The 27,228-nt window shown below is 39.6% G+C and overlaps 1 protein-coding gene across 9 annotated transcripts in view; it reads left to right on the top strand.

The window, feature by feature from the left end:
- The first annotated feature begins 328 nt into the window (after positions 1-328).
- The window catches only part of MCF2L (MCF.2 cell line derived transforming sequence like), a 143,208-nt gene continuing 116,308 nt past the window's right edge, over positions 329-27,228 (top strand). For 5 of the 9 annotated variants that reach the window (XM_033051214.1, XM_033051213.1, XM_033051207.1 and 2 more), the window contains exon 1: positions 329-527. In XM_033051214.1, coding sequence (XP_032907105.1) covers positions 350-527 — 178 coding nt within the window. In that variant the 5' untranslated portion in view covers positions 329-349. Of the gene's footprint in view, positions 528-11,092; positions 11,274-17,848; positions 17,976-22,334; positions 23,253-27,228 lie in introns of those variants that run through there. The other 4 variants (XM_033051212.1, XM_033051209.2, XM_033051210.2 and 1 more) reach the window with 4 other exon arrangements.

Genomic DNA, 27,228 nt, shown 5'->3' with positions numbered 1-27,228 from the left:
TTGATCTTTTTGCCTTTATGCACATCACATGTGATTTGGTATTTGTGTACTGGCTTTTTCTTTGTTATTTTTTTTTTTTTTTTTGTATTAGCTTCCTGACCTTTGATATAAGCATTTTAAGAAACTACAGGGAACTCAAACTTTTTTCTTTGGGTACTGTACCATGCATGACTATTGTAAACTGCATGTTTTTTCTTCAAATAAAATCAAAGATATGATAATCTGTACATAATTGTTGTCCTTAACCTTTGAGCCTCTTCTTTCAAGTAGCTAGGTTTTTCCCTTATGTTTTGCAGAAAATGATTTTCTGTTTGTTTTTATATTTCAGATATCAGCTCACAGAGTTTTCATGTCTGACTACTGGTATCGGACCCTGATCCTGTGCAAAGAAACTGGAAGCTGCAACTGTTTTGCAACAGCCAACCAGCCTAATGAAGAGAAAGAAGAAGATACCAACCATCAGGTTGTGGTGTCAGATACCCTGCAGCTTGTGCCAGATAAGCAAGAGGTGACAGAAATCACAGCAGGTGAGAAAAATATAACACATTTTGAAACTGGCTGGCTGGCTGCCAGACTGTTAAGAAGAGGCCAGATGGCTTCAAGAATTTTAGCATTTGTATCTCATCTCTAACTATGAGAGTAGGGCAGGGAGCCCAAGAAAAGGAAGAGCTGAATATTCACTGGAGGGGGTTGATGTCACCATGAAAACAAACGTTTAATCGCAGCCAGTGAATGCCTGTGCTTGGGAGGATTGATGCTTGTTAGAAGAAATTAAAATCATTCCATGAATTAATTGTTTAGCAAAAAATAGCCATCCCAGAGAAACCTGACCTACCTTCCTACAGTTTTAAAATCATGGTTTTGAGGAACTGCTGAGAAGCAAGTAAAAAATACCTCTGCACAAGCAGAAAACTCTAGTGAGTGCTAGTTTATAGTTGCTGGGACCAAGCAACTATATGTTTTTTTTACTGTACCAGCTAATTCTATGTTTATCCATGCAGGAGGTTGTCACATAGTTCATATAAGAATGGAAGCTTTGCTATGGTACTAGTGCAGGTGGACTTTAATTTTGGAATTTGATTAGCAGTTGCATCTGATGGCATTTGGTCTTTATTAACACATCTTCATTTCATTTTGAAAAATGTTTTTAGAAAACCTCCTAGGTAATTACATTTAATTAGGTAATTAAATGCCTAAATATATTTATGCAAACCTCTCTAAGCTGGAAAGATGTTCCAAAACTGGAAAGGTGGAATTCACTAAAATACAGTTTTGCATTTAATACGCATTTATAAAACAGGATATGACTCCTTTGTCCTAGCTGAAATGAAATAATGATGTTGCTGCTGCAGAATGATTCATAGTCTGCTCTGACTTAACAGGAAGTAGCGATTAGAGTAATCCTTTTGCTTTTGTACCAGTGACGTCTCAGCCAGAATGAGCCTTCTTTTGAAGGCAACAAGGAAAAATGCAAAAAAACCCTGCATAATTCCAGAGGATGATGTCAGGGCTGATCAGATATGTTTTCTGTGGAAGTGAGGTGTGTGTATCTAGACTACAAGAGAAAACTGGAGGGAAATCACATATATTCTCACTTTGTAGTGGAGAACTGTGCTAGTAATGGAAGAAGGTAAATATCTGCTTGTTTCAGTTTTCTTGTTGTCCATAACTATTAGAATAGGAGTAAGAAAATGTGAACTTGAATTCCTGCAGAGAAGATTTAGGTCTAATTGGGGCAGTTGTTAGACTACTAAAGAGTTTGTGCAGTCTCTAGCTTGTTCTTAATGAAGTCTCTAGTGAAACAAGCCACTGCTAGAGGTGAGCTTGATTCCATCTCAGTGATTTAAGCCAGGCTAAGAACACTGTGCTTCTGTGGTAGAAGAAACAAAGAAGTCCTGGGAAGGCAGGCCTGGAGTAGGAAGTCAGAGGAAAGATGGTTCTGTATGGTGTCATCTGGAGGGTTTCAAATGGGAAATTGCTGCTTCCTCTCCCCAGAAATCCAGGGGAAGCTGTGTGGGGTTCAAAGTTGCATGTTTGTTCTCTGCTGAAGTGTCAGTGAATCAGTGGTTGACTGGTTTATTGACAAAGGAAGCTTAGTAAACTGCAGGGATTGAAATGAAAGCAGAGAAGGCAAACCAGGAGTTGAGTGTGGAGATGTACTTTGTAGGCATGAGACTGCCTGTATTAACCTGCACATACTTGACTAGGCTAATTTCATCTTTCAGCTGTGGCTGCTGCCCTTCTATCACTGCAGTGTATGTAGAAGGACATGAGGTTTAGTGAAAGAAGTTCTGGACTAAGTTTCCTGGCCTGAGAAGCAGCAGATTTTTCACTGGGGATTACATGCATGTCTGGCATGACAGCTGAATTGCAAGCCATTAATGGAAACTGCAAAGCACATGATGACACTCTTTATCCTTGGAAAAAGTGGGATGTAGTATTCAAAAAAAGCTATGTTTGTTTTCTTTTGACTTGAAGGCAGCAGTGTGCAGACTGGGAAAGGAACCTTCCCAGAACTAGGCAGAGACTACAGGAGAAACTTAATGGTAGATAATTTTCTGCTAAAGTTCTTAAAATTTACAGGTAAATGAAACATGAAGGGTTTTCTGTGCTATATTTAATACTGTTGGTGCTAGTTGAGGATTGACTGAATTGCTGATTGTGGATATTTTATTGGGGTTTGATTTTTAACAAATCATTGCTCTTAATTAATGCAATTTGTATGTTAAGATTTTTCTGAATTTATCAAAGGGCTGCTAAAAAGAGTCTGCTCTGAAAAGAACTGCAGTGGCATAACATGGTGAACATTTAAAATTAGAAGATTGACTCAAGTTTTAATATTTATTCAAATATTTATATCAAGAAAACAAGCAAGTGTTTTTTCTGTTGGTAAAGGGAGCCATAGTGCCTGGTTCTGTGAAACTGATCCTTATACTCTTCTCATGGGAAAAGGCAGAAAGAGGGATGCTGCCATGGAAGATTGTTGGAGTCTTCTCCCTTGTTATTTTTGACTTCTGAAAGCAAATGTGAGGGATGTTAGTCTCCCATGCACACTAATAACACTGTATGATGGAGAGCATCTTTCTGCTTTTATTTAAACCATATGTTGCTGTAGCTGAAGTTTTAATTCCCTCTCCCTCCCCAGGAACTCATCTGCTGTGCTGTTGATACTATATTAACAGCAATATTTTTTACTGCAGTGTCTTCCTAGAAGTTATAATTAATATCAGGTCTTCATTGTGTCAGTAAGTGTACACACAGAGAGAAGATACTGCATCTTGAAAGCTTTAAGAGTTGAGATTGAAAGCAATAGATGAACCAGCACGCAAAATTCAGCTTGAGGCAGAGCACAAGTGAGATGGAAACATAATAACAACATCCAACTTGTGTGTATTCGTGCCTCAATTCAAATGGTTTGTGTAATTCAGCCTTCCCTCCCTGTCTACAGCAGAGCTGAAAAATGGAAAGATCCTGGAAATTAAGGGAGACATGGAAGAAAATAATGAATCTTTACTACTACTACTAATAATAAAAATAATAATCCAGTATTTCTATATTTTCTCAGTGCCTGCTATGTTGTTCTACCTGTATGGCATTGGACTTGAGGAGTGATGTGCTTGGAGGCCAATAATTGTTTGGGTTTTTTTCTCTCTAGTGATCATCCCCTATAAATGATTGGCACCTTTATTTGTTTGGGATTTTTTCCCTGTTCAGTTCATGTTTGTTTGGAATATAATCTTTTCATGCAGGGATTTTTAGCATCCTGCCATGATGCAGCAGAGGAAACTTTTTGTGGTCTCAAGATGTGATAGAGTTACATCTTGGGAGCTGTAATTGCTGAAGTAGTAGGAAATAGCCATGAGGGTGCTACAGTCAAAGCTTTCACAATAGTAAGGGACTATCGTGACTTCTCATGTTTTGAAGCATCCAGGAATACAGGTTACAACTGACTGAAGTCTGAAGTCTCCTTAATCCAAACTTACCTAAAACGACATACTGAAGGAGAAGGAAAATATTTTTTAATTATTTCAAATTATAAAATATGTGTCATTTTATCAATTTGCCTGATTTTTGGTATTTTTGCATCTGAAATTGCAGGGCAGCTGAAAAGACAGCGAAGTGACTGTGATGTGCCAATTCTAGCACTTGTACCAGTGCTGCAAAGCACAATATCAGCTGTTGTATTCACAGGCAATTAAAATGATCATTCATTGCACTCATGCTCTTTGAAAGAAATGTGCGTGGTATCATCTCAAAATGTTAAATTGCATTGTTTTCCATACATAAATGCCCTTTTAGGTACTGCTCAGGGGCATTACTGAAGGTGTCAGCTTAAACTGAATTATATACATCTGTAACATCACTGGAACTGGATGCTCAGGTTACATTATCAAGACCACTGATGACTCATCACCTGCATCAGAAGAGGGGAAAAAACCAACATTTCTCTTAAACACTCAGTTATACTCAGAGCCCATAGTGTAACTTCAGCCATGTGCATTAACCCTTTGCTTCCACTGGTCGGAACTGTGTAAATACAAGATTGCAAAAGTAATGTACAAGGGAAACATTGTGGATATTCGTTGTTATAATAACTATTCTGTTTCAAATTAAGAGACTTTTCAGAAAAACGATAGTTAATGCTGTATTGCATTGAGTCCTTTCTATTCCTTGATAGTGTACTAAGGTAACCTTTAAAAATCTTAATTAAAAATGAAGTTACTGAAAACCATGTTAGAAGTTGTTTTTATTGGTAGCTAGAAGAGTGCCACTGAGGTGCATTTTTTGGGTACAAGTCTTTAATTTATGCAATATATTTACAAAGTTCCTTGATTCTTGGACTGTTTTGTATTCTCAAGAAGCTTTATCAGATTCAATGTTTTAATAGAAGTTTAATTTTAATTGGCAAAGTTGTGTACGTTGCCGTATGCTTCCACTAACAACTTTATGAAAAGGTTTTCTTTTCAGGGCATAACTTACAAACTAGATTGATACAACTAGAAGATACATGTAAAAATGAGGCTATGAATTGTATATTTTATGAGGTTGCTTGCATACATAAAAAATCCCAACTAAAGTGTCAAGACCAAAATATGTGAGGCAATTGAAGATTTCCTCTTTGTTAGAATTCCAGAGGCATCTACAAGACCACTTTGTTTCCTGGGTGTGACACCAATGTACTGTCATCTCATTAACAGTGGTATGTCTTGTGTGGAATGAAGATGGCATTACAGACTTCTCAGCCCCAGTCTGCTCCTCAGTTGTGCAGGTGCTAAATAGCCCATGACCTTTTTTACCTTTAAGTACAAGCCAACTAGGGCAGGAGTCTCTAAGCCATAATACACAAGCCACTTAGTGATACACGGTCCAGCACGTAGCTGGGAGCTATTGTTGTCTCTGGTGGCATCTGTCACAATGCCCAAGGAGGGGGGAACCTGGGATTTGTTTTCTTTTTTTATGAACATAGATCTGGGCTCAACATAATTTTTTGGCAGAAAAGGGTATTTGTTTTGCTGTGTGTTTTTCTTCATCTGCTTGGTGTCACTGGGTTGCCCCTTAAAGACTGTGTTTTTTGCTGTGGAGCTTATAAGAAAATCCATGTAGAGCTTTCTGTTTGGTACTGGTGTTTTGATTGATGTGAAGAGCATGTTCAAGTAAGATACAGCGAGTATTATGTGTGCAGGGTTAGCATTTCCCATTGTGGAGGCTGTTTTCCTATAAATGCCTTTACAAGCCTGTTCCCTTGCTGGCTGCTGTAGGACTGGTACTGCTCTCAGCATGTGTTTGTGAGAGAGTGTTCTTATGTGCTAGCTGAAGGAGCTGTGTTTTATTAAAACTGAGTTTCAACTGAGGGAATCTGGCAAATTCTTATGAGCTTTACTCCTCAAAATGAGACACGTTTAAAACTAATTGGAATAATCTATCTAACAACAGGAAAAGAAAGTCTTTGCGTGGTAAACCTCTTCTGGGCTGTGCTGCTGCTTTGAGTAATAGAGCAGTGAAATCCAGTCTGATTAAAATCAGTAGGAGTCTTGTCAGGATTTTCGTCTTAAGGCTTCTAAGCTACACAAGTTAACCACCCTCTTAAATGAAATTAATATTAAACATCTTACTCTAATTCCTTATTTCCTGGGAATTACAGCAGATATGGAATATATAAAAATAACTTCTTGTTCAGTTCACAAAGTTAGAGCAGAAAAGCTTCATTAGTGTAAAAAGGCATTGCCAGCTAAAAATGAGCTATGCAGAAGTAGTTTGGTAATGTCAGGAGTAAAATTCTGCGTGTGTGTATGTATGTGTGCATCTACCTGTCAGTCTGCCTGTCTCTATAATTAAGTGCCATACTTAATGGATTTTCAGTTCAGCTACTGCTTGCTGAAAAAAACATTTTCAGGAAATGGTCCTGCCTGAAATTGCTCTTAGCTTTTATCAAAGGCATGAAAGCATTTTTAATTTTTTTCTTCAAATTTCTTTGAACTCTGTTGAGAAATACTTCAGAGAGATGTCACAAGCATAAGTTATAGGTGTTCTTTGGTTTATAATCTATTTAAAATCTATAGCTATTAATCAGAAGGGACAGCATTTAGTTTTAGAAAATTCTTAGCTTTTGTGATGTATCTGAATGTAGTGAATCTCTCTTTTTATTTAAATCATGCTTTGTTTTTCAGATTTTCTCAGTGCAGGAAGAAGCAATGGATGCTTGCTGAAGCTAAAGCAGGAATGCATTGTCAATTCTGTTTAGTCCCTGACATGAGTACCTTAGTGCTTTTGGTGCCTCAGGTGGCTCCAAAGAAATTGGAAAAGTGTCTAAGCAGCATAATTGAAATTCAAGAGGGGTTACATGTCTAACCTGCTTAGGCATTCTGTAAATCCCATTTTCATGCATTTGTAGGCAGTGGATGTCTTTGTAAAGATATCTCTGCTTGATTATAATAAGCAAACAGAAAAACTCCCAAACTCTATATTAGAAACTGGCTTATTCTGTAAGGGCAGGCTGCTTGCTGGATTTGGCAATTGCTCCTCAGGTTGGGAATGTGGAGAAGTTGTGAATGTAAATGTTAGGTCTTGAATAGGTGCAGTAGCAACCATCTGAGTGACAAGGTCTCACATGCTGCCTTAATATCATATCAGTGTCATCTACATATCTGTAGGGTAAAATGTGGGGTTACACAGACTCACTCACTTCCAGCTGGACTGTTTGTGCTGGACCATTTGTCATGGAAATAAATTGCTTTGCCTCAGTTCTAGCCAATACCCAGATTAAATGTCGGGTTCAGTTATTGCCTCTGGCACTGAGGAATTACTCAGGGCTGTTTCATGCAAATGCACAGATTTTCTGGGACTAATCAATGCACTCTCTTTCAGTGTTTAGGAGTCAAACCCTCATTACCTAGGGGGAGGGAACTTTGGCAACAGAAAGAGTTGAGAATACTGAAATAAAATATTGAAGTTTCTTTTCAACTCCGGTTTTGCTTTCTCCTATAGCTGGAAACAATTTGTTTAGTGAGAAGTTTTATTTTCTCAGCTCAGCTTATATCTGTTTAAGCCTATTTGTTCATCACAGGGGCCATTAGAAAAGTTGTGATTCTTTAAAATTACTTGTTGCACATAATTAGATTATTGTAGTCTTCAAATATCATCTGAACCAATTATTGAACAAACTAATATATTTTCCACTGACATTGCTAAACAACTTTATATAGAGAAGAGGGAAGTAAATTTGATGTTGTATCTGGAGTCTGTCAGTTTAAATTTCCTGCTGTCAAATTTGTGCAGTCTGTTTTGCAAAGACTTACCTGGGGAAATATTCTTATTTGCTAAGTGTGTGGAGGAAGGAGGGGAAGGCCTTGTGGTATCCCTGCAGTGTGTGTCACTTCCATCTGAAAATCACCATGGGAAAAAACAGCTACACTGAAAATGATGGATTCTCTGAAAAATAAGGCACCAGGGATTAACTGCTGCCAAGGAAACATGTCCAAAGGTGAAGGTTTCGGGGGAAACACATTAGTGGTGCTTCTGCTGAGCGTTCTTTGAGGTAGGGAGCAAGTCCTTGAAAACCAGGCAGTCTTGTCAGCAGCTTCTGTTTCCAGTCAGGTGTGTGCATGAGGCCAGGTATGTGCAGAGAACATATTGGGGACCTCTGTAATGCTGTCAGGAATTGCCACAAAACCCAATTGAAGCAAGGCTGGTGAGCCTAGAAACAGAGTCAGCTCTGTTAATGCTGCCTGAAGTCCTCTTCACTAGCATTCTTTGTGTTGAGAACAGATTTTTTCCTAGGTGAGGTACTAGCAGTTGCTTTTTTCCACACAGACAGGGCTTGTGGTCAGAGGAGTAGGGGGAAAAATATGGAAAAAATGCCACATTACATGTTTGCTTTTGTACTTTTTTCTCCTCCCTACTATTGCTTCTTTTGAGAAACACCTCATTTTAGAAAACAGATTGTATGTTCTGTCACCATACTGTGTATTGAAATTTGCTGTTTGTGTGCTGAACTGTGCCTCTGTATGGTTTCAGTGCAGAGCAATGTTCTCCTGTGGTGTATTGTGTACCTGGGCATCCTTCATTGCACAGAAAAGGGCCTGTGCCTGCCCTTTTTACTGTTGCAAAACACGTTTACATAGGAAAGCTATCAGTGAGATTATAGAAGGTATCAAAATGACATCAGTGTGTGCAGCCAGACCAGTCCCGAATGGAGCAGTTGGGTTTTTGTGTTCCAGCAGCACAGCTGGTCTCTTCTTCACTGCACTGCAAAGGAAGAGGCTTCCCAGCCACATCTGGGAGAGCAGTGCCAATATTTGGGGCACTTTGGTAGCATTTAGATGTTTAAATCTGAGAGGATTCCTTCAGTAGCTTTTCTGATGAGGACTGAGCTACCTCATCACGGATTCTCTTGCCTTTGCCCAGACTGCTGTGATTCTTGAGAAGGCTGTCTGCAGTTTGGGTGTGTGGTGCTCTTGAGCTGCTTCATGTGCCCTGCACTCACCTTGTTTGGTCTCTCAAATGGCAGGGTAATCAGCTTCATGCAGAAGGGGTACAATAGCTTTGGGCTTTCTGACATATGCTGCTGCAAAGAGAGTAGAGCACTTGCCCAGAAAGAGTGCTCTCCAGTTTCCTCCTCAGCCTGGAAGTCTGGCTGGATGCTCAGTCTGGCTGCTGAGCTTTCCTGGGTGAAGACACTGTACTGAAGAGTTGAAGAGTCACTAGACCAGAGGGGAGGTAGCAAGGGGAAACTTGGTTTGCCACTAACTGAGGTCCCAACTTGTAATAGGAAAGTCTTGATCTTTTCTCAGTTTCCTGCAGCACTTATACTTCTAATAATTAATCACTTAGTGATGCATGGTGTTTGGAGCAGAGATCCTGTTCTCATCTGATTGCGTTTTAAAAGAGGGAATTGTGTAGATGTCAAAATGCAGGTGAGGGCTGTGATGGTGAGCCCTGATCAGTGTGTGTGGTGAAATACCAGTCCCTGCAGAGGGGCACCAACAAGGATGTAGCCGAGCTTGTGCCACTGTCACTTTCTTTGGGTTGCTTAGAGGAGCATGTCAGAAATATGGATTGTCCTGTGCTCCTCTCACAAGGCTCTAGCTATTGTGTTCTAGTTAGGGAATTTGCACCCCAATAGATTTTATTAGGAATGGCAAATACTGGGTTTTATTAGGTATTAAAGATGCTAAAGTTCTTTGAAATCCTTGTTCTGAGCATTTACACATGTGTTCATCTTGTTCTTTGTGAAGTTTTGAAGAACTTCTGCTTGGTGAGATCTGGTTGGCTTTTAGTCATTGCTGTTTGGTTGGTATCAGTTTGGTGGGGTTTGCTTTACATAGTTATTTATTTAGCAAATCTGTGTAATTGTTAAACAAATAGGAAAATTAGGTTTAAAGAGCAAAAACGTTCATAATAAAACTCCCCATTGCGTGAACTTGAAGAATATTTGAATACTTTTACTGGCAGAATTCTTGTCAACTGGTTCTCTCAACCCAGTGTATCTAATGTTCCTAGGTGTAACATGTTACTTGTCATATGGATGTCATTATGTAATATGTTATATCCAAAGGCAACCAGGAGTCAGTGCTGTCCTTCTGTCTGTCCTTCTGTTGGGATTGTTTTCCTTCTGAAGAGGTGAAGAGAAGGCAAATGGGTATTTAAAAATGGGTATTTTGTTCATTTCTGGTTTCACAGTGATTGCCAAAGTATCCAGAAATAGATACTCTAAGTGTTATATGCCCCTCTACCTGGTCCTTTAATCTCTTTCAAGAAATTGAATCTTGCCCTTCTGTGCCCAGTAGATGTTGCTGTTGATTCAGTAACACTGGAAGAGGACAAGTAGAAAAATGCTTTAGGAACTCAGAAGATTTATAAATATTCCAGTATCTTATTGAGAGAAAAGAAGCTACTTAAAAAAAAATAAAATGCAATGCCCGTATTTTAATTTATGTATATTTGCCTTCCCATCTGTAGCATAAATGAGAAGTAAGCATTGTGTGAGTTACTGGTTTAATGTCCTGTGGAAGGACTGCATTAAAAGTGGATTTTCTACCTTGTATCTCCATTATGGTTTTACTAAGTATTTGTATTTTTATCCTCATCCTGAGAAGCATGAATCATACCAGTCATGGTGATATCTCTGTAGCATGGTACAGTTTTGCTAAGCTATGCTGTATGATCAGAATAGGCATTCCTGTAGCCTCCCCCATGTCAGCATTGTTTCTTGGAAGCTGCAACCTTGCCAAATTGTTAGAGCCCTTTTTGGCATGGAAACCCATTGCATGGGGTGGGTTTTTACACAGTTTTATTGAAAGAGATAAAGCAAGGGAACTAGGGCACTTTTGGAGAGGAGACTGGAGGAGAATAAGGAAGAAAACATTTAAAAGTGCTGTTCAGTAAGGTCATGTGTAGGGGAAGGTTTTTAAGATTATTTTTTAATGTAGTCTGGTCTTCTAACAGAGTTTGAGAAATAGTTTGCTATTGAGGCCAAAAAAATGTGTGAACAAAATACTGAGCAGCCAAGCTCACTGCTGAATTTTCATTCCCTTGTGTATGGGAAAACACCTGCAGCTGCTGGTTTCCTTGGTAACAAGTTCACTGCAAAATCTAAATGCACTGCACTAAGCCTGTCAATTGTACTGCATTTGAGGAGAGTTTAACATGCACACTTGGACCTTTTGATACTTGAGTTTCTCAAATGCCGTGTTATTTTTGCTTTTCTTGCATAAAATACCTGATTAAAGGAGATGTGCGAGATGTTTTGGATTTTGGACAAAACTACAAAAAAGGTTGGTATTTATAAGTCTCAACATGGCCTCTGTATGTGTGTGTAAATATTTCCTTACAACATCTTATTTTCTGAACCTTTACTTTTAAAATCTTGCCTTTTAAAGCTCAGTGCTATTGTTTGCATATTGTTGAGTCTTAACTGCTTTTTGGAGTTGGAGATCAGAGAGCTGTTGAAAGGAATTGCTAGTACGTTTGCCATAAAATAGAGTTTTGGCAGGACATTGGTTTTATTTGGCTAAGTAATTCAATATGGAATACAAGTATATGTTCTCACAGATGAGTTTTTTGCTCTGAGTGTGATTTCATATATTGTGTTAGAAGATTTTAGTGATGTTTATGATTAGCTTCAACTGTTTGAGCCAAAAAAAAAATAAAAATCAGTGGAACAGTGTGGTTGTGTTATTATACCAGAAAGAATTAATTGAATTAATTTAAAACCTGTTTTAAATTAATTAATTTAAAACTCTGTTAAGCAAGTATTGTTAGAGTTGGATTGTTTCTCAACAAGTTCATTGTGTGTACCTGGATCACAAGTACATGAAGTAGAAGTAATATTTGTGACTGCCTTTCTGTTTGTAGAGAGGTTTCCTGTATTTATTGGGAAAATAACACACAGTACTGAGAAGACTAGGCAGTATAAAAACCCACAACACATGTTGACAAAACATAGTCTGTAGCTTGTCAAATATTATAGCCATCTGGCAGTGACTCCATGGTGGGATTGCTTTCTGAAAAAGGCTTTAAAATGTTTCATAAACTCCTTTTTCTTTCTAAAAGGAGGCAGCTGTGGACATGACATTATGTATGACTTTAGTTACTAGACTCTACATTTGGGGTCTTACTCATGAATATTAAACAACCTTTGAAGCTGAGACCTTCCTGTGTTTCCCCCACAGACAATTTCGAATGTCATTAGTGAGGTATATATTTTTAAAGGGCTCTCTCTAGAAAATACTTGAAGTTTTCATGACTTTCTGTTATTCCTGTTTGCTTTGGGCTCTCTAACTTACTAGTATTGCATTAGAAGGGTCCTTGAGCTTTGTGTGCAATCTGAGCATTTTGGGGGATTGAGGTGGTGGGGAGAGCAGGCAAATACTGTCTTTTACATGAGAAACTAGTCTTTAGTTTTAAAAACTCCCCTGCAAATGTCAGGGAAAAAGAAAAGGGATAAAAGGAGAGTGAAAGAACTGTTTGTACAATGCCGTTATTCATGTTCCATTTTCCAAATCCCATCATACCCCTTCTTGCTACCTTTATGCTTTGAAAAATGTAGAAAACAAAAATACTTTTTCTATTGTAGAGCAAACAGTTTGGTTTCTTGAACAGCATGCTGCCTCATTCTGTGAGGGAATAGATGTTACACCATCTAAACTCTGCTTGTGAGAGATCTTTGCTTGCAATCCACTTCACCATTGGTAATTACAAGATATCCCATTTGCACATATGTGTGACAGTGAAGAGAAATCTGACACTTAGAAATATGAAGTAGAATAACCGTCTATACATGTAACCTTGGAAAGCTTTTGGATTCTTTAAGAATCTCTGATTTCTATATTTGATGGCATAATTTCAAACATTAGTTAGGTTGTTTATGGTTATGTATTTCTTTGGTTTTACAAAATACGGCCTTCCAGACAAAGTTACTTAATGGTTTTTGCTTCTGTAACAGGGGATGCTGGCAATAACAGATCCAACCATGGTAAGAACTACAGATGCAAAAGTGACTATTTCTTTAATGCCTATCTTATTTTTTTCTAAATGTTTGGTTGTGATCTTGAAGGAAGTAAATGGGTCTTAGGGGAGTGCTAATGCAGATCAGTCTGTAGGGGCAAAGAGACTTTTCCTTTCATGTGTGTTGGTCTTATTGCTAAATTTTCAATTTGGGGCTTCCATGGTATCTGATATCCTTAAGCCTCTTCTTTTAAATTACATTTCATAATGCCTCCCTGTTCTCCCTGCCGCTTGTCTGGGCTCTGCTGATGCACTGACAGTATTCAAAATGTGCTTCCTCTTGGGTACACAAGCAGGAACGGTGAAGAGGATCCAAGTGTTCTTCTTCAGGGATTCAGCCTTTGCCATGGCACTGATGTTTTGAGGCTCTGGGAGGGAGCTGGCAGCTGAAGGAATCATTTACAGCTCGTTGAAACTGATCTTGTAAAGAGAAGGACACTGAGATAAAAATTTTGCAGAAACAAACTTGAAGCATTTGAGAAATAGGACAAATACAAAACCTGAAATTTTATGGAAATCTCACTTCAGACTTTTGTGACGTGACTCAATGGAAACAGATACAGTGCAAGAGCACTGATTACAAAGCAAAAAATACCAGTATTGAAGATACTGTGGTTGCACTTCTTAGTGCATCCTGGGGATTAATTACCAATAACTTTCTGCAGCTGACCTGACACCACCCGGGTAGGGTTAGAAACAAATGTCTCCTGAGCTGGAATAGGAAATGGTGTACTGTACGCTGGGGATGCATCTCTTTGTGGCTGTGTCCCTGGGGATTAATCTTTGAGGATTTATGGGCCAAATCTTGAGCATGGTTGTGATATTTTTTTAAGTATCTAGTAATTTTGAAGCTTGAATTATTTGAAAGTGGAGTCTGTGAAACCTCTTTTTTATCAAAAAGCACTTCATTTTACCACATTTTAAGTAAGTGAAATACCCCCAGCATTGTATTAAGTTTCTCACTGACAAGAGAATCCTTGTTTTGGATTGGAAATATTCTGAAGAGTTAAAGAGGGAAAATAAGAAAAGCAACAGTGGTACGTATTCAACAAAACAAGGAAATGTATACATTCTTGCATATATTTTTCTTTCCAAAGCAGTAACAGTTTAGGACTGTGGTCATTCAAGAAAACTAACAACAGCACTTCCATAAGCCTATTGATACAAAAATCAGTCTTTCTGTTTCAGGAAAGCACGAGATGGTGGTTTGGATATGGCTTACAATATAAAGAAATCTAGATTACATTTTTCTTTCTGACAGTTTTACCATAATGCAGCAGAGTAACTATTAACTGAAGAGCAGTCATTTTCCCTCATCTACTAAGGGCTTTTTGCAAACTATCTCCCAGGAAAGGTCAATTTAATTTGGCTTGTTTGAGAAGTACCGTATTCCATGAAGAATATTAAATGGAAAATAAAGGGGATCTGAAAATATTCACTATTTCATATCTTAATTTAAAAAACCCAAAAAACAACACAACAAATCATTGTAAACTGGATATAGTGATTTTTGTTTGTCAAGAAATGAAAAAGTTGTAATTGTTTGCAAAACACTTTTTAATAGGCATTTTTTCTCCTACCTGGAATCTTTTGCCACTTTTGATGCTGTATTAAGCATCCACTGTCAAAAATAAGAAAATAATTCTACTTTATTTACTTAGGATTGTTTGCATTACAATAGGTAGGGCAATAGGTCTGGTAGGGAAACAGAGAAGTTTCCAAGCTCTGTTGTAAAGGACACAAAGCACCATTGTGGGACCTGTGATGAGTATGAGCACTCTGCAGCAAGACTGAGATCTTGTTTGGGGCAACCTGTTGGGCTGCAGGCGAAATACCCTTGTGATTGCTGGAAATTGCTTTCCTATTTCTAGATGATCAATAAAAATAGATTTCTAGATGAGTGAGTAATAGATTACTTTCCTATTTTGAGATTTCTTAAATTTTCCTGTTTTGCAATAAGAGAAAGCCCAGTCCTTTAGGAGAGCTTGAGGTGCATTCCAGGAGGGCCAGCACCCAGTGTGGGATGGTAAGCAGCCTTGGGGCAGCACATCTGCCAGAGGTGGGCAGCTCAGCCACAAACTGGATCTTCCCATGTCCCCAGTGTGCTCCCTGAGCATTGCACGACTTCCTTTTATAAAAAGGGAAAAGCTCTCTGTCACCCTAAAGCTCCACTGAATGCTACTTTTTAAGATGTACAAGTGGAAAAGGGCAGTCAAATCTGAAGATATGTGCCAATCCATCCCTGGAGGTATTTAGAATCTGTGTAGATGTGGCACTTAGGGACACAGTTTAGAGGTTGATTTGGCAGTGCTGCATTAATGGTCGGACTCAATGATCTTGAAGGTCTTTTCCAACCTAATGGTTCTGTGATTTTAAAAAAGTTCCAAATTGAAGTTGACATCTTTCTACTGAGCCCTTTATCTGTCTTAAAATTTGTCAGCCTGTTCCTCAGGGGTAAGCTTCACTTCAGTTTTATTCTGTGTAATCAAATTGAATGGTCCTGGGAAAACCCTGCTTTTTTATTCTGAGTACTTTTTATATTGTTGATTATATGTACAATTAACAATTATATGTGGCAGTTAAATATCACTTTTTGTTATAGAGAAATTTCCTGAGTGTTTTAAATCAATCCTGACTTGAATGGCAGACCTGCTGAACTTTTATGTGTGCAGCTCATTCTTCTGAAATAGGAATTTTTACAAAGTAGGGCATGTCATAAAATTCAGGCTTTTAATACTCAAAATCTGAACACACACACGTAATTTGATTTAAAGCCTAATACTTTTTAGAAGACCTCAAAAGTTTGAGCACTAAAAAAATGTTGGAAAGACTCTTTTGAAGTGAAGAAATTAATTTTATCACCCCTCATGCAGCATTTCCTTGGAAAGAAAATCACCCTAACAACAGAAGACAAAAGGTGTGTGTTTCCTGGGTCCATTTAATGTCAGGATTTGCATACATAATATTAATAATATGACTGTGGCATCTCTGCATCTATACTCTACCATCTATTTTATTATCATGGTACCAGTAGCTGATTTTCTGAAACCAGAGCTCCCTGACATCCACTGTTTTATTATATTACATTTAAGAGTACTGTGGTTTCATTTCTTTTAGAGTTGGAGTAGTTTCCCTTGTGATGCCTTTCCTTTAACTATACATATATGTGGGAGTGCCCCAGTGAAGGAAATAGCAGTGATGCTTCATTTCCATCCATGTTACACTTTTTGCAGCAAATTCATTCCCTGCTCACCTTTATGCTTACTGTTCTTGGTCTTCCTAACTTCCTACACAAAGTGCTTCCTTGATCTATAAAGATATCTCAGTAAACTTAGAAAGGAAGGGTCTTACTTAGCACTGCATTGGCAAAAGCCAACATCCATTCATTTATTGCCATGCCTGCTTTTAGAGGAGTGCAGCTGTGAGCACATCTGGATAGTTTAGCTCCTCAGAATGAAGAAGAATAAAAGACTGGAACACCCTTCAGCTGGAGCAGGGGCAACTGGAGGTGTTAAATTAAATAAACTCTTTCAAGGCAGTTGGCTCTGCAGTGATTACTTAATCCCATGTGACAGAAAAGGACAAAGAAGAAATCTGAATGAAGCACTTACAAAGCAACTTGGTACTCTTTAAACACAGCAGAGCAGTAGAAGAGATTCAAATGCCATTTCATCCAAGCAAGGGAGGCTGGGGAAAAAGAAGGCTCTGCCTGTTCTGCTAGGAAGTATTGAAACCTGTGATCTGGTTAATCATTTAAAGTTAATTCAGGCTGAAGAACCTTACTACCACACTTCACAGCAGTATGAGGAATGCTGCTCTAGCATGAAGCTGAGACACAGGTTATGAAAGAAACAAAATAGGGAAAGTTAGTAACTAAATTAAGCTTTAAGAGCTAATTGAGTTGTGTTTTTTTTTTGCTTTTGTTTAGGGGTTTTTGGTTGTTTTTTTGGTTGGTTTTTTTTTTAAGGAGAGGTTAGATTGTAATTGAAAGTAGAGGGAGCTGGATTGTAGCAAGGTTGGGCTAAACCAGAGAAGAGCCAATCAAACAGAGATGAGTATGTTGCATTTCAGCTACCTTTTACTGCTTTGCAGCCACGGGCCTGAGCAATAATGGAAAAGGAAGGGGAGGGTGAAGCTTTTCCCATGCTGCTAAGTGCTTAAGTTGTGTGTCATCTCAGCCTAGTCCCTGTGTGGGGGAATCGCACAGCCCAGATGAGGGAACGTGCAGGACAGCTGCTAGGACCTCATCTGGATGGCATGTACTTTCTAAAAAAAAATTTACTGAGGTTGAGGAGACACTGAGGACTTGATGAAGATTTGGTGAATTAATATATTAATTAAACAAGGCATAATTTTGAATTATTCTGCCAACTGCTCTTGCACATCTGAAAGCTTCTTTAGTCTGTGTTCCTGTATAAATTAACCTTGCCTATACTCTGGCTTTGTATGAGTGTTTTGAGTATCAAGTTTTTAAGAAGAAAACTTTGATTTTTTTGTTTCTCCTCCTTCCTCCATGTATTTGCTAAGTTCTCTGTATTCCTTGAGATTGTGAATCTAGGAACAATTTTCTCCTTGTGAAAGAGTGAGGTGTTGCCAAAACCAGAATACTGCCATCTCTGCTTATGAATCCCAGTTTCAAATCCCAGATGCTTTACATAATAAAGCCTAACTGGGCTGATTACCAAGAGAACTCAGTCATTCAGAGAAATAAAAGGGAAAAATCCCTTTTCTTCATGAAGGAAGAACTTGTGCCAAGAGGAGGTTGAAATGTTAAAAATGCTTTTTCTGTTTGGATCTTTCATATCAACTGTCCTGTTTCCCTTTTCTTTCCCTTTTATTTAAGGCTGGGGATCAGTGTCACCCTTGTGCAGTGGGTGTATGTGGCAGTTTTTTGTAGGACCCGAGAGGACCTAAATTAATGAAAGCCACGTTCAATGGGTCTGTTCCCTCTCTGCAGGAGCCCAGCTTAGGTAAGTCCTGGCTGTGTCTGCAGGGGTGCCATGGGTGCTGCAGCACTCTGTGTGCTCACATATAGAGTTCTGTGGTGGGTGGGGCTGTCCAGAAAAGGGCTTGGCTGCTGATGCTGGCCGTGTGGCATCACTAGAAAGCTGTATGGGATGTCTGGCAGGGGGTTCAGCTGCACAGGCACAACCACCCATATGCTCTGCCCCTTCCCTCTGCTGCAAAGCAGCAGCAGGGAAACCTCTGTGTGCTTTGATTTCTTGGAGTCCTACTTTATACTCAGTACATCATTTCTCTTCCTGTAGCCACTCTTAGGCTTGCAGCAAAACGAAGCTCCTATGGGTTAAATTGGAAGCCCTCTTGTGGATCAGTAATTAACTGAAAATAAGAAATAGAGAGTTGCTTTAGATGGTCAGTTTTCTGTGAGTGGAGGGGGAGTTACTGGTGGAGAAAAAGCAGGGATTTCTGCAGCTGTTCAACATAATGGTAAATGAACTGGAGATGGGAAAAAAAAGTGTGGAAAGAGAAAATTTGCAAATATGTGAAAATGTTTATTCAAAATAGTAAAATTCAGTGCTGAGTGCAAACCATCGGAGGATAAATTGGTGGTGCTAAGTAAGTGATCAGTAGAGAAGGTGAAATTAATAGCTTGTGTAAGTAATACAGATGGAAGAAGAAAATGCCATTCTGTAAGCTAAGCTGTTACCCTCACTGAGAGACCTTGACTGGCTGTGGGTAGTTCCCTGAAAACAGCAGCAGCTCCGTTGGCATTCAGCATCGGTCCGAAAGGCAAACAAAACATTACAAACCACTGAGAGGGAAACTGAGAACAACAAAATCCTTATGTCACTGAGTAGTCTCTGCTGTGCCTACTTCTGGAGCTCCATGTCCAGTTTTGTTCCCTTTGTTAGGTACAATGAGTGTACGTGGAGGAACGGTGAAGGCGGTCAGAGGTATGGGGCTGCTTTTATACAAATGGGAACTAATTAGTGTAGGAAATTTTCTGTCTGGAAAACAGGCAATTGGAGGAGACATAATATCACCTACAGTGGCAGTCTGTATAGTCATGAATGGCTTGGGGATGTGAAAAGAGGGTGTTTATTTCCTGTAGGGTTTTTTTGGGTTTGGTTTTTTTTTTCCACTGCTTCACAAAAGAGAAACTGGGGCACACAGAAAACTTCCAGGAAGGTAGTTTAAACAAAAGCAGTTTTTCACACAACACATAATGAAATTTTGGAACTCCCTGATGACTGATGTTACAGAGATCAATGTAAAGTTAGCAGAGAAATCTTTAGGTAAATTGTTGAAAGTATCTTTTGCTCAAGCAAAACTCAATACATGATTATATGTTAATGACCTATGGTTACCACTCTGACCCCCACACATGAGTGGAAAGCTGTGTGTTACTTCTGGAACGTTTTCAAAATAGCCACGATTTCTTGAAAAACTAGGTAATGCTATTTGGGTGAAACTGTTTGGAAATAAAAGATGTGTGATGTTGCTGTGTTTGAACAGGATTTGCTGAAGACTACAGCCATAACCAGAGTAAGGTTATGCTGAGGCTTTCAAATCTAACAGAAGTTTAGAAAAAAGTCAATACAAATCAGGTTAAATGTTATACCCAAGCAGCCATGGAAATCGATTGATTAAATTCTGTAATACATTTGAGCCTTTCTTATCATCTTTGCAGTTTCACTGAAAGAAACAGGAGTACAGACCATTTGACAAAAAACGTTTTCAATGCATTTTAAACATCTAAGAAGTGAAATGCTGTGCCCCTCAAATTTCTTTATGAATTCCTCTATTGCAGCAGGGTCTTGCCTGGGACTGGTAAAGATATTTTGCTGAAGGTAATACATTAGCAGAAGTTAAAAATCAGTATTCCAGAAGCAGCTTGAATTTTTAATTTAAAAAATAATTTAAAATAGTCATATTGTATCTGAAAAATGACAACATTTCCTGTTGCAGACTCTCAGTGCTGGAATTGGGCATCAGTCCTTTGACTATCAAATTTTAATCAGGCATGAGATGTGTGGGACTGAAATGGCATGTTTAATTCTATAACATGGTTAACATGATCATCTGAAGGGTGTGGGGGATCAAGTAAAAACTTCAAGACAGTGAAAACTGCAGTAACTCAGTATATCTTCCCTAAGATATAGTTGTGTTGTGTTTTCAGGACTGTTTTGATTGCTTACATAGCTCAGTCAGATACCGGATTGCTTCATGTTTCAGGAAAGCTCAGTTGTGCTTTCCTGTTAAGAGTGGATTTTAATTAAAGTCTGTTTCTTTAGTCTGACTCAAGGTTGTTCATGAAACCATGGATGATCCTGTGTCAAACTAGCAGAGATCATAATCCCACATTTGGTTAAGTATCTTGAAATACTCTCTGTTTCATTCAGCAGAGAAGCTATGCCAAAGCTTCTTACTCAGGAAGACAAGGGTGCCTGATTTCCATGAATGAACATGATAAACTAGTGCATGATTACAAATAACCCACTTCTGGGGAAAACAACTTTCAGCCCAGCTGACTAAACCTTTTATGTGGATGCTTTGCTGGTATCTTGCATGTTTGGAATTTGTTTGAAGGTGTAGAAAGTGTATATAAAGTGGCATTGTTGGTGTAACTGAGGTTTAGCTTACATACAAGGGTTCTCCATTCATTTTGCACAAGTATAAGTTATTATGTGATTCTGGAAGTTGACTGGTTGATATGGTAAAATTCTTTGCTACAGTTTTGTCTTTCTTTTCATTTGTTATTTCACTGAGAAACTCCATGGAAAGATGGACCTTTGATATATGGAAAGCTTAAGCAGTCTGCTGATTCTCCAAGGAAAACATGAAATTCCTATTAAATTGAGGCAGGATACTCAAGGAAGTCTGGAATTGAACTATCATCTTCTCTTACACCAGGAAACTGTGTAATCTTACAAGTGAACTTTGCTGTTCTGCATATGCAAAAATGCCTTAAGCCTCTAACTTGCTGCAGAAACAAATTCCATTGCCTCTCTGACATCTGGAGTTCTCCCTGGGCTGTCTGTGGATGCAATATGGTCACACAGCTTTTGTTTGATAATGAGCCTCAGCTACCCAAGTGCACCTGCAAACTTGCACACCTTTTCTTATGCGTTTGCTCTTCCTGGGCCGCCACCAGAATGACAAGAGCCTGGTCTGGTAATTGTGGTCTTGCTTCCTTTGCATAAATGCAGTCTCAAATGGCAGTCAAATAAACAAAACAATATTTGCATAAAAAGTTCCTACAGATCCTGGTTTTCAGTGGTAATACTTTGTTATGGAAAAGCTTGACTGAAGACTTCATTTTGTCATTTCCATTAATATTGAAATGGAAACATATATGGCTCTGGTCACATCTAATACATGAAACTACTGGGGGCCTGTCATACTCTGAGTGGAAATAATTGAATTAATATAGTAAATTTATTATCTACATTAAATTTTTTGGTAGAGGAAGCCTGAATAGTGTGATGAGGTCTCTTAAATACTTTTTTTTGTTCATGTCCTCTTTAATGGTATTGTTAACAGTTATGAACAACTCAACACAGGTGTCTACTTATTTCCCTCAGAAGGGCGGCTGTTTTTACCTGCTGTATGCAATCTGTAGAAAATAATATTTCTCTTAAATAACACAGCTCAGTCCTTTAAAACATAAGAAAAAACATCCCCTTTTTCTTTTAACCATGGATAATGTGTTAATTTTAGTTAAAAATTAGGATAAAATCAATAGGATGATTAGAAGAGCAGCGAAATTCAGCTGACCATCAGCAAAAACCTGATGAGACAATGAGATTTGAGATACTAAAAAATGAGAGATGACAATGAGAAATGAGATACTAAATCTCAAGAGTGAGATTTAGTAGGCGTCAAGACAGAAAAAAAAAAAGTATTAAAAATGTCATGGTTTCAAACTTGTGAAACAGTCTGTATAAAAGTAGTGACAATTAATTATGAGGAGCAGTTGTATAGAGAAGCATTGTACTGCTTTCAGTCTTGTAGGTTTTTCTGTATCCCTGAAAGTTTCCCAGCGGGACTGTACCCTCTGTAGTGGAGGTAAGTGGAAGTTTGCTGGTTATGAGGTTGGGGTTTCTTGACTGCCTTCTGCAGCTGTTCTGCTGCCATACACCTTGAGGGGTCCATGGAGCCCGGCTCTAAAACCCCTTTGCCTAAGGTGGGAATACAGATTTCACAGAATTAAAAGAACCGCTGTGACACAACGTTTAAGCAAGCTCCAAGAGTCCAGAAGACAGCTGTGTTTAAAGGGAATTCGACAGCGTTTAAAGGAAGTTTGAAGTCTTCAGCCCTCAAAAATGATCATTGCAAATGGAACGCGAGGGCACCCTGCGGGCTGGCGAGAGAGGGATCAGTGGGAAGGCATTTTCCTTCCCAGCTGCTCAGCCTGGCAGCGAGCTGGCAGGAAAGGAAGGTGGGGGAGCCCCGGCGTTCACGTGGGTGAGGATGGGGCGTTCTGCGAGCCGGGGCTGCTCCCGCGGCGTGCAGCGCAGCGCTTCCCAGCGCCGGGCTCCGCAGCGCTCCGCATCCATCCTGGGCACTGAGCGCTCCGCATCCATCCTGGGCATTGAGCGCTCAGTCCGCATCCATCCTGGACATTGAGCACTCAGTCTGCATCCATCCTGGGCACTGAGCGCTCCGCATCCATCCTGGGCATTGAGTGCTCAGTCCGCATCCATCCTGGACATTGAGCGCTCCGCATCCATCCTGGGCATTGAGCGCTCCGCATCCATCCTGGACACTGAAAGCTCCGCATCCATCCTGGGCACTGAGGACCCACTCCACATCCATCCTGGCCATTGAGGGCTCAGTCCGCATCCATTCCAGCCACTGAGGACCCACTCCACATCCATCCTGGCCATTAAGGATCCCTCGTCCCTCCCGGGCACTCAACGCTCCGCATCCATCCCGGGCACTGAGCGCTGCGGGGGAGCCCGCCCGGGCACCGGGCACAGGAGCGGCAGCGGTGCTGCTGTCGCGGACATTCCCGGCTCTGCCAGCAGGGACCGCGGGTTCCCTTTCCCTGCCTGCCTTTGTGCCGAGCGGAGCGATTGAAATGCACGGCTGCCAAGCGCTGCCGTAGCGGGCTGCCTAGGGGATTTTTTCCCTCCCCTGCCTCCTTTAATCCTTGAACGGGGGGAGGCATGTTCGCTGTGGATTCTTTTTGTTTTATCTGAGAATGAGATGCTGGCTGAAAATTGAAGAAATGGCCCTAGAAGAATTGATGCAAAGATTAAATGCGGTTTCCCAGTGCGCTGGTAGGAGGAGCTGCTGGTCTTAAATAATGTGTTGTGTGTGGATGCTGTTAGTGATTTTGTGGGATTTACAGAAAATCCTGGCAATCTCACTAGCTTTCTTTATGCATGCTGTCATTAGTAGGAAAGAAAACATTAAGAGCTTTTGTCAGCAGGTTAAACTTTCGTTGATATTAATACTAATTAACATATTTTAGTGCTCAGTTATTCCTGAAGCATGCTTTAAACATAGTTTTGAGTAGTTTTGGGTAGCTGTTAGCCCAGTCATTAACTCGAAATGGGTCTTGATGCCCTTTTTATCTGTCTTGTCTGTACCTAAGTTGAGGGAATTACAGATTTCTCTAGAGAGATGGGTCCAATATGAAGCAGTGAAAAGCTCAGCTAAGTAAGCACTGCAAGCCAGTATTTTGGGTGGATCTAAATTGCACTTCCACGAGAATGCAGACTTGCATGAGTTAATCGTGGTAAATGTAGTTTTGTATCTGTATGGATTAAAAATTAGAGCAGACCTGCTTAAATGGTTTTAGCACTGTAGAAAGATTATGGAAATTTCTGAGAATGTTTTATTTGTTGAAAATGTAAATACTTGTGTGTTCAAAACTAGAACTAAGAAGCAGTGCACAATGAGGTGATCTTTGATTAGATTTAGGAGTGTTATCCTCACTATTGCTCATGCAGAGATGTGATCATATTTCAGAATAAAAAGTTACCTGGAAAGACAAGAGAGGTGGTTTTTGCATCCTTTAAAACTGTTTGGTTTGCCCTTTATTCTTGGTTGACAGATTACAGAAGTCTTGCATCTTCTTGTCATGTGAGGCAAAAAGTGATGTGAAAATACAGAACATTATAATGTATAATTCATTGCAGTACCAAAACTTGGAATTTATCTTCCCATTTTCCTAGTCCTCTGTTCCTTAAGGGTGACTTTTTCATCTTTTTCAATTTCCATGTGGTGGAAGGAGAGATAATTAGCAAGATGGCTGATGCTGTAGTCTGATGAACACATAGATTAAATTACAAATATGGAATGAACAGATAAGCTGCCTCTGTTTTCTTGGGTAGGGAAAAAAGCTATATTATCTTCTTAACAACATTTTTTTGGGGGGGAAACAAGATTTGATCTGGCAAGAACAAGCATTAAATTACAAGTAAAGGTCACATACACACTATTTTTTTCTCCTTCCTTGTTTTTCCTATTGATTATCTTCTTATTTTCAAAACATGTCATTATTAAATATCTTGATATTTGATTAATTTCATCTGTTTTGGTTTTCTGAATGCTTAAGAAGAAAGCCAGTCTGATATTTGCTGAGGCATACTGTGTTGCAGTTTATTTTAGTGATTTGTACATTACTTTTTCCACTCCTATGAAAATGTTGATCTATTTTTTTTGAGGCAAGATAATTTTTAAGAATGTATGGTGGATTTGGTTGGGAATGTGGGAGCCTTTTCTTCCTGAACTGAAGGAGAGGGAGGCTCCAGAGTGGGAGGTTTGCCTGTGACACTGCCTGTCTCTCAGCTGTGCAGCTGCAGGTACACTGTGACCTTCATGTAAGCCACCAGCAGCTCCAAATGCTGTTTTCATACTTGCTGGCAGCTCTGGCCATGTGCTGGTTTTTAGCTTGTTAAACTTGCATATTTAAAGAAAAAAAAATTAAAAAAAGAAAAAAGAGAGATAGAAAAAATGCTGGCTTTAGTTTACAGCCAATTTCATGTTCATGTGATTCAGCTGGTCCCTCTCCTCCTCTTTCTTCCTCTCTGTTATAACCCTTGTACAGGTATTCTCAGACCAAAGGCAGCTCTTTTATACAGCCAGTGATTGTATTTATGAGTGACTGTTTTGGGTTTCCTTTTTCCTTCACCCCCCTCTCTCCCTTGCTCTTTTCAGGTTGCTCAGACAGTTTCTCTGTCCCTGTCTCCCATTCTTGAGCTGTACACTGTCCTTGGGTCTAATTATCCTCTGTCTGGCTTCACAGCAGTTCTGTCGATTCAGAAACCGTTTGTAAGCCAAGATTTCCTTAACAGCCCAAGATCATGTTCAGACTTTTTCAGTTGCTTCATGCTCAGGAGTAATTGAAATGCAGAGGTTCCCCTGGCTTCCCCCTGCTACAGCTGTCCATCCTCAGGCATGGAGAGATTTTCTCTTTTGTAGAATTCTAGGTGAAAAAACCCAAAAAAACTATTCTTCTATTCTTCTTCCTTAGCTTTTTTTTTTTTTTTTTTTTTTTTTTTTTTTTCTTTCTTTTTTTTTAACCTGAATTATACTGCAGGCAGGTTGAGATTTATCCCAGGTGGTTTTAAGATTTTGCATCAGAAGAGGAATTTTAAAACCCTTGTGTGCTGAACAGAGAGAAGGGGGAGAGATGGGGCATGTTAAAAAAGAAAGTCCTTCCACCTTCTGAGGTGCACTGCTCATTCCTATGACTGGATTGGGGGCCAGGAAGTCTGGAGTATCCCAGCTCCCAACCTAGCATCTCCCAATGCCTGAGGTTAGGAACGGTAAGTCTGGGTGTGTCTGTATCTTTCACTGCTCCACCAGAACAGCCTTTGTGCCTCCGGCTGCTTTCCTGCTGGCAAGTCCCCTGTCAGTCTGGCACTCACACAAACCTGTCTGGGCTACTCATCCCTCTCTGCCACACCAGCGCTTACCTTAGAGGTCCTGCCCCTTCTGCTCTGGCCGAACTCTGACTTACTCACATTCCCAGCCCCCATGGTGAGTTACTGACTCTCCTTCTCTCTTAGCAGTGAGTGATTCTCTCACCGAGTCCCTCGAGTGCCTTCCTCTGCCACATTTCACAGATGTGGACAGCTTTCTCTGGCAAAGCTTTCTTTGATTGTTTCTTGTCTTCTTCACCTTCTTCACCTTGACTTAGCACCTTACAGATACATTATCTTCTCCTTCTGGACATACTTGGCTACCAAAATCATGGTCCCTAGTTTAATATTATCATCTGCTTCATATTCCAGCTCTGACTCCTGCTCCGCTGTTCAAAATAACCTTGCTCTGCACTCTCCCAAAAACTCTAAAGGGTGTTCCCATGGCATCTTCTTTTATTTTTTCCCAGATGTGCTCCTCAGTCTTCCCAGCCACTTTGCTTCTATCAAATGGCCACCTGGACTTGGATGACCACAATAATTGCTTTCGCTGTTCTCATATAAATTCATAAAAGGCAGAAACTATTTAAAGAAATTCTCTGGTTATGTTTTTTTAAAATTTATTTTCCATTACAATTTTGGGGTTATTTTAGAAAAAAACCTGCGAAATTATAATTAATACTAAAAAACAAAATCCTTTTTTTTCAGTATTTCAATATTTATTATTTGATGGATAATGGCATAATTTCTCTTTATTTGGATGTAGTTTTTATTTTTCTTCTTTTTCAGTTCTCTTGCTGTGTTAAACTCAACCCCCACAAATTTCTGTTCATGGGCAGGACTTCCCCTCCCCATGGAACAGAGGTTGAAGCCTGAGATGACAAGCAGTTTTGACCTGGGACCTCATGGATTGTCTGTATCACTGACTGGGGATTTTGCTTAGGATCCCTTTGCTCTGACTGACACACAGACAGTGTTAAGGCACCAGCTCTCAAGGTCAGCCCCTACCCTACATTTGCATCATTTGGAAGCCTTGCAGTGACATGTTGTCTAATTCGTGCAAACAGGCAATACAAATCTGACATTCTCAGCCTTAAGCTTGTGGAAGCTCCACTATAATGGTTTCTTTCCACCTTGGAAAAGTGCCACTATTGCAGCTACCATCTGTTTCCTCTCCCCAAACACAGTTTTAATGCTCTGCAGAAAGAAGAAACATCTGCAAACCAAAGAAGGAAAACATGTGGTTCCTCAGTAAATATGTATGCAGTGCTGGTATTTTAAGTACAGGTAGCATCCCACAGCCATTTCAGCCTCAGTCACTTTTCAGTCTAATTCACGGTTTGGGCCCAAACTTTGCATTACATTTCCCTGGATTTCAGTTCTT

Source organism: Catharus ustulatus, chromosome 2, assembly GCF_009819885.2.
Source record: "Catharus ustulatus isolate bCatUst1 chromosome 2, bCatUst1.pri.v2, whole genome shotgun sequence".
NCBI lineage: Eukaryota > Metazoa > Chordata > Aves > Passeriformes > Turdidae > Catharus > Catharus ustulatus.
This window is presented reverse-complemented; position numbering and strand designations above follow the sequence as displayed.